At 35.9% G+C, this 12,570-nt stretch overlaps 1 protein-coding gene across 11 annotated transcripts in view; it reads right to left on the bottom strand.

Moving 5' to 3' along the window:
- The window catches only part of Cfhr2 (complement factor H-related 2), a 71,673-nt gene that overhangs the window by 24,456 nt on the left and 34,647 nt on the right, over window positions 1-12,570 (bottom strand). For 5 of the 11 annotated variants that reach the window (XM_006249951.5, XM_006249947.5, XM_006249948.5 and 2 more), the window contains 2 exons: window positions 10,338-10,520; window positions 9,004-9,180 (listed from right to left, as the gene is read on the bottom strand). The exons of 5 other annotated variants lie outside the window; for them this stretch is intronic. In XM_006249951.5, the coding sequence (XP_006250013.1) occupies window positions 9,004-9,180; window positions 10,338-10,520 (360 nt within the window). The remainder of the gene's footprint in view (window positions 1-9,003; window positions 9,181-10,337; window positions 10,521-12,570) is intronic. One more of the 11 variants, NM_001420253.1, reaches the window with a different exon arrangement.

Genomic DNA, 12,570 nt, shown 5'->3' on the forward strand with positions numbered 1-12,570 from the left:
AATCATATTTGATCATGATGCTGGAGGACTTCAAGAAAGACGTGAAGAACTCCCTTAGAGAAACACAGGAAAACATTAATAAACAAGTAGAAGCCTACAGAGAGGAATCGCAAAAATGCCTGAAAGAATTCCAGGAAAACATAAATAAACAAGTAGAAGCCCATAGAGAGGAGACACAAAAATCCCTGAAAAAATTCCAGGAAAACACAATCAAACCATGGAAGGAATTAAAAATGGAAATAGAAGCAATCAAGAAAGAACACATGGAAACAACCCTGGATATAGAAAACCAAAAGAAGAGACAAGGAGCTGTAGATACAAGCTTCACCAACAGAATACGAGAGATGGAAGAGAGAATCTCAGGAGCAGAAGATTCCATAGAAATCATTGACTCAACTGTCAAAGATAATGTAAAGCGGAAAAAGCTACTGGTCCAAAACATACAGGAAATCCAGGACTCAATGAGAAGATCAAACCTAAGGATAATAGGTATAGAAGAGAGTGAAGACTCCCAGCTCAAAGGACCAGTAAATATCTTCAACAAAATCATAGAAGAAAACTTCCCTAACCTAAAGAAAGAGATACCCATAGGCATACAAGAAGCCTACAGAACTCCAAATAGATTGGACCAGAAAAGAAACACCTCCCATCACATAATTGTCAAAACACCAAATGCACAAAATAAAGAAAGAATATTAAAAGCAGTAAGGGAAAAAGGTCAAGTAACATATAAAAGGAGACCTATCAGAATCACACCAGACTTTTCGCCAGAGACTATGAAAGTCAGAAGATCCTGGACAGATGTCATACAGACCCTAAGAGAACACAAATGCCAGCCCAGGTTACTGTATCCTGCAAAACACTCAATTAACATAGATGGAGAAACCAAGATATTCCATGACAAAACCAAATTTACACAATATCTTTCTACATATCCAGCACTACAAAGAATAATAAATGGTAAAGCCCAACATAAGGAGGCAAACTCTACCCTAGAAGAAGCAAGAAACTAATCATCTTGGCAACAAAACAAAGAGAAGAAAAGCACACAAACATAACCTCATATCAAAATATGAATATAACAGGAAGCAATAATCACTATTCCTTAATATCTCTCAACATCAATGGCCTCAACTCCCCAATAAAAAGACATAGATTAACAAACTGGATATGCAACGAGGACCCTGCATTCTGCTACCTACAGAAAACACAGCTCAGAGACAAAGACAGACACTACCTCAGAGTGAAAGCCTGGAAAACAACTTTCTAAGCAAATGGTCGGAAGAAGCAAGCTGGAGTAGCCATTCTAATATCAAATAAAATCAATTTTCAATTAAAAGTCATCAAAAAAGATAAGGAAGGACACTTCATATTCATCAAAGGAAAAATCCACCAAGATGAACTCTCAATCCTAAATATCTATGCCCCAAATACAAGGGCACCTACATACGTAAAGAAACCTTACTAAAGCTCAAAACACACATTGCACTTCACACAATAATAGCAGGAGATTTCAACACCCCACTCTCATCAATGGACAGATCATGGAAACAGAAATTAAACAGAGACGTAGACAGACTAAGAGAAGTCATGAGCCAAATGGACTTAACAGATATTTATAGAACATTCTATCCTAAAGCAAAAGGATATACCTTCTTCTCAGCTCCTCATGGTACTTTCTCCAAAATTGACCATATAATTGGTCAAAAAACGGGCCTCAACAGGTACAGAAAGATAGAAATAATCCCATGCGTGCTATCAGACCACCACGGCCTAAAACTGGTCTTCAATAACAATAAGGGAAGAATGCCCACATATACGTGGAAATTGAACAATGCTCTACTCAACGATAACCTGGTCAAGGAAGAAATAAAGAAAGAAATTAAAAACTTTTTAGAATTTAATGAAAATGAAGGTACAACATACCCAAACTCATGGGACACAATGAAAGCTGTGCTAAGAGGAAAACTCATAGCGCTGAGTGCCTGCAGAAAGAAACAGGAAAGAGCATATGTCAGCAGCTTGACAGCACACCTAAAAGCTCTAGAACAAAAAGAAGCAAATACACCCAGGAGGAGTAGAAGGCAGGAAATAATCAAACTCAGAGCTGAAATCAACCAAGTAGAAACAAAAAGGACCATAGAAAGAATCAACAGAACCAAAAGTGGGTTCTTTGAGAAAATCAACAAGATAGATAAACCCTTAGCCAGACTAACGAGAGGACACAGAGAGTGTGTCCAAATTAACAAAATCAGAAATGAAAAGGGAGACATAACTACAGATTCAGAGGAAATTCAAAAAATCATCAGATCCTACTGTAAAAGCCTATATTCAACAAAACTTGAAAATCTACAGGACATGGACAATTTCCTAGACAGATACCAGGTACCGAAGATAAATCAGGAACAGATAAACCAGTTAAACAACCCCATAACTCCCAAGGAAATAGAAGCAGTCATTAAAGGTCTCCCAACCAAAAAGAGCCCAGGTCCAGATGGGTTTAGTGCAGAATTCTATCAGACCTTCATAGAAGACCTCAGACCAATATTATCCAAACTATTCCACAAAATTGAAACAGATGGAGCACTACCGAATTCCTTCTATGAAGCCACAATTACTCTTATACCTAAACCACACAAAGACACAACAAAGAAAGAGAACTTCAGACCAATTTCCCTTATGAATATTGATGCAAAAATACTCAATAAAATTCTGGCAAACCGAATCCAAGAGCAAATCAAAACAGTCATCCACCATGATCAAGTAGGGTTCATCCCAGGCATGCAGGGATGGTTTAATATACGGAAAACCATCAACGTGATCCATTATATAAACAAACTGAAAGAACAAAACCACATGATCATTTCATTAGATGCTGAGAAAGCATTTGACAAAATTCAACACCCCTTCATGATAAAAGTCCTGGAAAGAATAAGAATTCAAGCCCCATACCTAAACATAGTAAAAGCTATATACAGCAAACCAGTTGCTAACATTAAACTAAATGGAGAGAAACTTGAAGCAATCCCACTAAAATCAGGGACTAGACAAGGCTGCCCACTCTCTCCCTACTTATTCAACATAGTTCTTGAAGTTCTAGCCAGAGCAATCAGACAACAAAAGGAGGTCAAGGGGATACAGATCAGAAAAGAAGAAGTCAAAATATCACTATTTGCAGACGATATGATAGTATATTTAAGTGATCCCAAAAGTTCCACCAGAGAACTACTAAAGCTGATAAACAACTTCAGCAAAGTGGCTGGGTATAAAATTAACTCAAATAAATCAGTAGCCTTCCTCTACACAAAAGAGAAACAAGCTGAGAAAGAAGTTAGGGAAACAACACTCTTCATAATAGACCCAAATAATATAAAGTACCTCGATGTGACTTTAATCAAGCAAGTAAAAGATTTGTAAAATAAGAACTTCAAGACACCGAAGAAAGAAATTGAAGAAGACCTCAGAAGATGGAAAGATCTCCCATGCTCATGGATTGGCAGGATTAATAGAGTAAAAATGGCCATTTTACCAAAAGCGATCTACAGATTCAATGCAATCCCCATCAAAATACCAATCCAATTCTTCAAAGAGTTAGACAGAACAATTTGCAAATTCATCTGGAATAACAAAAAACCCAGGATAGCTAAAACTATCCTCAACAATACAAGGACTTCAGGGGGAATCACTATCCCTGAACTCAAGCAGTATTACAGAGCAATAGTGATAGAAACTGCATGGTATTGGTACAGAGACAGACAGATAGACCAATGGAATAGAATTGAAGACCCAGAAATGAACCCACACACCTATGGTCACTTGATTTTTGACAAAGGAGCCAAAACCATCCAATGGAAAAAAGATACCATTTTCAGCAAATGGTGCTGGTTCAACTGGAGGTCAACATGTAGAAGAATGCAGATCGATCCATGCTTATCACCCTGTACAAAGCTTAAGTCCAAGTGGATCAAGGACCTCCACATCAAACCAGACACACTCAAACTAATAGAAGAAAAACTAGGGAAGCATCTGGAACACATGGGCACTGGAAAAAATTTCCTGAACAAAACACCAATGGCTTATGCTCTAAGATCAAGAATCTACAAATGGGATCTCATAAAACTGCAAAGCTTCTGTACGGCAAAGGACACTGTGGTTAGGACAAAACGGCAACCAACAGATTGGGAAAAGATCTTTACCAATCCTACAACAAATAGAGGCCTTATATCCAAAATATACAAAGAACTCAAGAAGTTAGACCGCAGGGAAACAAATAACCCTATTAAAAAATGGGGTTCAGAGCTAAACAAAGAATTCACAGCTGAGGAATGCCGAATGGCTGAGAAACACCTAAAGAAATGTTCAACATCTTTAGTCATAAGGGAAATGCAAATCAAAACAACCCTGAGATTTCACCTCACACCAGTGAGAATGGCTAAGATCAAAAACTCAGGTGACAGCAGATGCTGGAGAGGATGTGGAGAAAGAGGAACACTCCTCCATTGGTGGTGGGATTGCAGACTGGTAAAACCATTCTGGAAATCAGTCTGGAGGTTCCTCAGAAAATTGGACATTGAACTGCCTGACGATCCAGCTATACCTCTCTTGGGCATATACCCAAAAGAATATACCTCCTTCTCATGCACCTCATGGATCCTTCTCAAACAATTAACCATATTGTCCAACACAAGTAAGCCTCAATAGATACAAGAAAATTGAAATAATACCTTATATCTTATCAGACCACTATGAATTAAAGCTGGACTTCGACAACGTCAGAAACACTGGAAAGTCTATACAGACATGGAAATTTAACATCTCTCTACTCAATGATCTTTGGGTCAGAGAAGAAAGAAAAAAATTAAAGACTTTCTAGAATTAAATAAAAATGAAGGCATAACATCTCTAAATTTATGTGACATGATGAAAGCCATGTGAAGAAGAATGTTCATAGCACTAAGTGCTTCCATAAAGAAGTTAGAAAGTTCTCAGACCAGCAATTGAAAACTATACCTGAAAGCCCTAAGGGAAAAAAAAACAAGCACACCAAAGAGGAGTAAAAGGCAGAAAATAGTCAAAATGAGGGCTGAAATAAATCAGTTATAAGAGACCAATTTTTTGGGGGGTTCAAGCTTCATCTTAGAAAATCTGATTTAAACTAACAGGCCAGTACCTAGTTCCATTTTCCAGATTACCACCCATCCCCACTCCCAACAAAACCTGAACCTAACTCCAACTTCCGAGGTATCACCGAAGAAGACCTGTAGGTTACTCTTCCCCAAAAATCTGTACTTCCAGGTTTTATAAATCCACTCCTGTCTAATGTCCTCCAATCAGGAGGAAGGCAGAAGTTAAGTTTATGGCTTGGTTCCCAGCACTAGCCAATTATGCTAAAGGCCATAGTAGCACCCTAATTAGATGCCTGACAGGCTAGTAACATTCACCTCCTGCTTGCCATTTTTCTGTAAAACCTTGTCCCACTGAGTGTTCTGGACTTTTCTCCACAGCAATGTCCTGTGGATCTATGGTGAGTTAAGCCCTGTAAATAAATGACATTTATTTACAGTCTGTATTTACAGTCATATCTGTATTTACAGTCATATCTGATGTCATTGCATCAGATAGGCTCCTGATTGGTCTTTTGGAGTTCGGAAACCCTTCCTTGGTACTATACTTTAAGAAAATCAACAACATAGAAAAACCTTTAGCCAAGTTAACCCAGTGACAGACAGTATTCACATAAATAAAATCAGCAATGAAAAGAGAGACATAACAACCGACACTGAGGAGAGTCAAATTATTATTAGGTCTTACTTCAAAAGACTGTTTTTCACAAGATTGGAAAATCTTAATGAATTGGCCAGATACCACTTACCAATGCTAAATCAAGATTAGTTAAGGGTTTACACAACTCCATAACCCCTAAAGAAATAGAAGTAGTCATTAAAAGTCTTCCTTTAAAAAACACACCAAACAAACAAACAAACAAAACAAAACAAAACAAACAGCCTGGGCCAGAGGGCGAATGGTTTTAATGCAGAACTCTACCATACTTTCAAGGAAGAGCTAATACTGTTCAAACTATTCCACAAAATGGAAACAAAAGGAGTACTGCCAAACTCATATGAGGCCACGATCACCCTGATACCTAAACAACAGAAAGACTCAACAAAGAAAGAGAATTTCCGACCAGTTTTTCTTATGAACATTGATGCAAAGATAATAAAATAATCACAAATGGAATCCAGAAATACATCAAAGATGTCATCCATAAAGATACAGTAGGTTTCATCCCAGGATGCAGGGATGGTTCAATATACAAAAATCTATCAATCTAATCCACCATATAAGCAAACTGTTAAAAAAGAAGCAGTATGATTATCTCCAATGCTGAAAAAGTCTTTGATAAAATCCAACATTCCTTCTTGTTAAAGGTATTAGAGAAATCAGGGATAAAGGGCATATATGTAAACAAAGGGCAAAATACAGCCAGCCAATAGCTAATATCAAAATAAATGGAGAGGAGCTTAATGCAATTCCACTAAAATTAGGGACAAGTCTGTACACTCTTTAGTTATTTATTCAATACAGTACTTGAAATTCTAGCCAGAGCAATAAGACATTTAAGAAGATCAAGGGAATATAAATTGGAAAGGAAGAAGTCAAAGTAACATTATTTGCAGATGATACGATAATATACATAAGCGACCCCAAAATTCTACCACAGAATTCCTACATCTGATAAGTACCTTCAGCAAAGTGGCTATACAAAATTAACTCAAATAGATCAGTAGCCCTCCATTATACAAATGGTAAATGGGCAAGAAAGAAATTAGAGAAACAAGACTTTTTACAATACCCATGAATAATATAAAATATCTTAGCATAACTCTAACCAAGCAAGTGAAACATTTGTTCAGCAAGAACTTTAAGTCCCTCAAGAAAGAAAGTGAAGAAGATATCAAACGAGGGAAAGATCTTCCATGCTCATAGGTCAGTAGTATTAACATAGTAAAAAATGACCAACTTATCAAAAGCAATCTACAGATTCAATGCAATCCTCATCAAAATACAATTTTTATAGACCTTGAAAGAGAAATTCTCAACTTCATTTGGAAAAATAGAAAAACCCAGGATAGCCAAAACAATCCTGAATAATAAAAGAAATTTGAGAAATATCATCCCTGACCTCAAGCTGTACTACAGAGCAATAGTAGTAAAAACTGCATGGTATTAATATAGAAACAGACATGTTGATTAATGGAGTTGAATTGAAGACCAAGAAATAAACCCACAGTACTTTTGAATACTTGGTCTTTGATAAAGAAAGCAAAACCATAAAATGGGGAAAAGAAAGCATCTTCACCAAATGGTGCTGGTCTGACTGGATGTCTACATGTAGAAGAGTGAAATTTGATCCATATTCATCATCCTTCACCAACTCAACTCCAAGTGGCCCAAGGACCTCAACAAAAAACCAGATTCACTAAACCTAATAGAAGAGTGGTTGGGAAAGAGTCTAGAAGGCATTGATACAGGAGACAATTACCTGAACATAACACCAAAGGTTCAAGCTCTAAAATCAACAATTGTTAAATGGGACCTTGCCAATCTATAAAGCAAAGGACACCGTCAATTGAATAAAACAGCAGTCTACAGATTGGGAAAGGATTGTCACCAATCCTACATTTGACAGAGGGTTAATATCCAAAATTTATTAAAAAAACTCAAGAAGTTAGACGCCAACAACTCAGATAACCTAATTAAAATATGGGTGCAGAGCCACACTGAATTCTCAACAAAGGAATCTGAAATGGCTGAGAATCACTAAATTCAAAGTCCTCAGTCATCAGGGAAATGCAAATCAAAACGACTCTGAGGTTCTACTTTACTTCTATTAGAATGGCTAAAATCAAAAACTCATGTGATAACACATGATGGCCAGGATGTGGAGCAAAAGAACACTTCTCCATTCCTAGTGGAAGGGTGGAGGTCAAGGAGAGGAATGGGAGCTTCAGGAGCAGGTGTCAGGAAGGACAGGAGATAAGGCTAGATGGCCAGGAAAATTAATGGAAATCTGAGACTGACAGGGGTGATGAAATGAGTTTCATCTCCAGGATGAGAGAGAGTCCTGGGCTTAGAGAAGTGCCCAAGAATCAATGGGAGAGACCTTAGCTGTGACACAATACATTGGGGATATGGAGTCTGAAGAGGCTACCTTCTTTAGCTAGGCAGGAACTCCAGTGGTGACAATAGAGACACCAAGGCCCCTGCCTAACTTTCAACCCTAAATTTATTCTGTAAACAAGAAATACAGGCACATGGAATGGATCAGAGACCGAGAGAATAGCCAACCAATAACTGACTCAACCCACATACAGGCAAGCACCCATCTCTAATGCTATTAATGATACTGTTATGTTTGCAGACAGGAACCTTGCATGGCTGTCCTCAGAGACTCATACCAGCAGCTGACTCAGACAGATGCTAATACCCACAGCCAAACAATAGATGGAGCTTGGAGGCTCTTATGGAAGAATAGGAGGATGGGTTACATGTTCTAAAGGGGATAGGAACGCCATAGGAAGACCAACAGAATCAATAACCTGATCCCTTGGGGCACTTGGATTCTGAATTATGAACCAAAGAGCATACATGGGTTGGACCTAGACTTTCCCACACTTATGTACTAGATATGCAGCCTGAGCTTCATGTGGGTCCCAAACAAGTGGAGTGGAGGCTATCTCATAAGCTGTTGCCTGTACATGGAATATGTTCTTCTAGTTGTGCTGACTTGTCTGGCTTCAGTGCGAGAGGACACACTTAACCTTGCAGAGACTTGCAGTATTAAGGTGGGGGAATCCCAGGGGGTATCCCTTACCTACTCAGAGCAGAAGGGGATGAGGGATGGGGTAAGGGCTGAGGAAGGGGGTGAGCAGGATGTGTTCCGTAAGCTGGATTCAAAGTGAATAAGTTAAAAAAAATCTTAGAGAGTATAGTACTCACCATAACATGTGGGTTCATCAGACCATCCTTCATAAGTACAAGTTATGGAGCTTTTGGTATGTTTATACTTGTTTTTATATCCAATGTGACATTCATAGTCTAATTTGTCATTGAGTTTAAACCATGTGCTATTATTCTTAGTTACAGAATTCTCAAACACAGGCACATCACACGACTCTAATGCATAATAAAATTGAAGATTTCATTTTTAATATGTCAATGGTAATCTGAGTACTTCCCACCACAAGAAGAAAGGTTTTATAGGTTATATGCTAACAAATTAAATACTGTATGAAAACCATCTAAAAAGACCATCAGTAAATCATTTTGTTGAAATGGTTACTAAAGTGAAAATAGTCATATTATTTATCTCTTAACTTAAAATTTTGTAAAACTTCAATTTAAAAATAATTGCACAGCTCAGTTTTGATTATACTCATCACATGTTTTAAATAGACAAGTGCAGATGTATACAATTTTGGGAGGGATGTAGTAGCATTTTCTGTGACTTAAGACCCTATATTTAGTAGTTAATATAAAACAGAATTTAGAAAAGTGGATCAGCTTAATTTAAAATTGGTACATTTGTTGTAGTATACAAAACATTTTTCAAAAATGTGTAAACCCAAAATAGGCTCTTATTAAATTTTAATGTGAATGAATATTACATGGGAATAATTTTAATTATCTTTGAATAGGTCATATAAAAGCATAATGAATAAAAATCAATAAAGTAATTAAGATTTTAAAGAGACTTTTGCTTAATATATGTTGAAGAGTTCTTGAAAATATCACTGACTAGCTTTCTGATAAATAAGATAAGATAAACTGATATTATTATTATTAGAAAACTTTTGTTAATTGTATATCATAAAAGAATTAAAAATTTCAAAACACCAAAATTTGCTGCTGCCTGAAAACATTTTTTCTCTCTAATATTAAGTTATTTAGACTCACTCTCTGAGAGGGAGACATTCTGAAATGGATCTTAATTGAGATTGTCAAATATACATTACAAAAGTGATCACGTATTCTGAGATTTAAAGCATGGGCATTATCTTCACTAAAAATTTTATCTTTACAAATGAGAGAAAAACATCTTTAAAATGTCAGCTGGTCAAAGAATACCTCACTAGGTTTAAAAATTATATGGTATTTTAAAGCATTAGAAGATAAAGAATGTGTCCAATGAGAAAAACAAATATTGATGCAAATTTTTTCTTGAAATTTAAAATTCATCTTTCAAGTGATATAATATCAGACTCAAAAAGGAGAATAAAACTAGACTCTTCTATATCACTAGGGTAATGGGAGCACTATAATGACATACTCACTAAGGCATGAGGGTTGAGCTGACCATCCATTTTCTAGGCAGGTAATTGATCCAGATGTTTCTCCATCTGCTGTCACATATCCCTGTTTACACATATACTGTGCTTTCTTATTTTGAAGATATTTAGAATCAGATTGAGAAAGAAATCCATTCTCAATTTCAATATCTGACTTTAAACATGTCTCTAAAAGAGAAAAGAGTAAGAAAAAGATGATTGCGTGCCCAGTGCATGCATAGTTTAAGGATGTAAAATACAAACAGATATTAAAATAGCTATTAGTCATTTGTATATGAAGTGCTGGAATAATTAAAATCATTCATATTGCTGGGCCAAAAAAAGACATATCATAATCCTCTGTAAATTTTTTCCTACAAAGTAATATTTAAATCACTCATAATCTCTTCTAAAATGGATCAATTCTTTTTTTGCTTATATCCATGTGAATATATAATCCTACAGATTGTCAGAACTCTAGAATATATATATATTTCACTTTTTTTAATACTGAAAATAAATAAACTGTTAGGAAATTTATTTTATATTCATTTATTAGTTTTCTACACGTTGGGTGATAATAACATAAAATGTATTTGCATAGGTGCTACAGACTCCAGTATGAACAGTTTGAAATGTCATCATCAGTGAGTCCCTAAAATACAGTAGACGTTCAAAGAAGATCAGAAGAAACAATAAGTTTATTGAGTCTTTTTATGCTACTATAATGCTTCTTCAACTCCTGTGCAGTAGAACATGAAAGTGTAAAAGTAAAATTCTTAATTCCATTTTTCTTATCAGATGGATAGTATTTCATTGTGAAATGTACCACATAAAAATATATTGTATGAAAAATTATTTTTAAAAAGAAATTATAAAAGTATACCTCTTTCAGTTATTTAATTTCCTTCCAGCATATATATGCTTGTTTTTGGATAATCAGGCAATCAAAGAAGAAAATAGTAGGGAGACAGAACTAAGTTGTAAATAGAAAGGAACACCATCAAACAGCTAGAAAATAGTAATTTAATACAGAATAAAATTCAGTGAGTATTTTTACTTTGTTATCTTGGAAAAGGAAAGGTAATGCTAACACAAGCACAAATTCTCAAAACTTAAGAAAGATGACGTCAAATAGAAGTCAAATGAGGGAAGGGTAACAAAGTTGTGATTTTTGAAAATGAATGTAATAAAATTGTTAATAAAATAAAAGTGAGTGCCACATACAAATAAGGAGGGAGCAGGGAAATATGGTAAAAAATTACCAATAGGTGTTGTTGGGAGACAAATTAAAACAGATTAGAATTCCAGAGTAGCAAGTATTAATGAGGCTCCATATCTACCAGGTATGGAGGAATTTTACCAACAAGAACACAGTTATTAAGTTATTGAACTTAAGCAACAAAAGTCACTGTTCTCAAAGGGACTGGCATTACTGAGACTCCTGGCATAGAAAAGCAGAGGAGAGAAAACATGAAATAGAACTATACAAGCACCAGAGATCCTTTATCTTTTCATTCTATACATCAGCATATGTACCAAAGGACAAGTCTATGTGATACAGAATATCACAAGAACACAATCTACCCCAAATTGTAAGGTAATAGGTTCCAAGTCCACTAACAATGTGAGATATTCAAACTGGAAGAATGGAAAGATTCCTCAAGATATTAAGTGTACAGTAGTCATTAACAAAACCTGTTATGTTGGTGAATGTACAGACACACAGAACAGTGGAAGAGAACAAGAAGTCAAGAACTAGACAAATAGGACCATAATATATTTAGCAAAAATCAATAGCAATTTTATAGTGGAAGACTTTTTTTTAAAAAAAGATTTATTTATTATATATAAGTACACTGTAGCTGTCTTCAGACACATCAGAAGAGGGCATCAGATCTTATTACAGATGGTTGTAGGCCACCATGTGGTTGCTGAGATTTGAACTCAGGACCTCTAGAAGTCAGTCAGTGCTCTTAACCGCTGAGCCATCTCTCCAGCCCAAGTGGAAGACTCTTTAACAAACAAACATCAATACCTAAGCACTTAAATGCAAAATGAGAAGCTTAAACTTCTTTCTCATGTTCATATGAAAATTAACCCAAAACTGATTAAACATCTAATTGTAAAATGTGAACTAGAGCAACATTTTCTTTTGGCTTAAGCAATATCATTTTGGATGTGACAAAAATGACAAATACACAGGCCATGCTAACAGAACAGATAGGTTACCGACCAG

This window comes from Rattus norvegicus, chromosome 13 (assembly GCF_036323735.1).
Source record: "Rattus norvegicus strain BN/NHsdMcwi chromosome 13, GRCr8, whole genome shotgun sequence".
Classification (NCBI taxonomy): domain Eukaryota; kingdom Metazoa; phylum Chordata; class Mammalia; order Rodentia; family Muridae; genus Rattus; species Rattus norvegicus.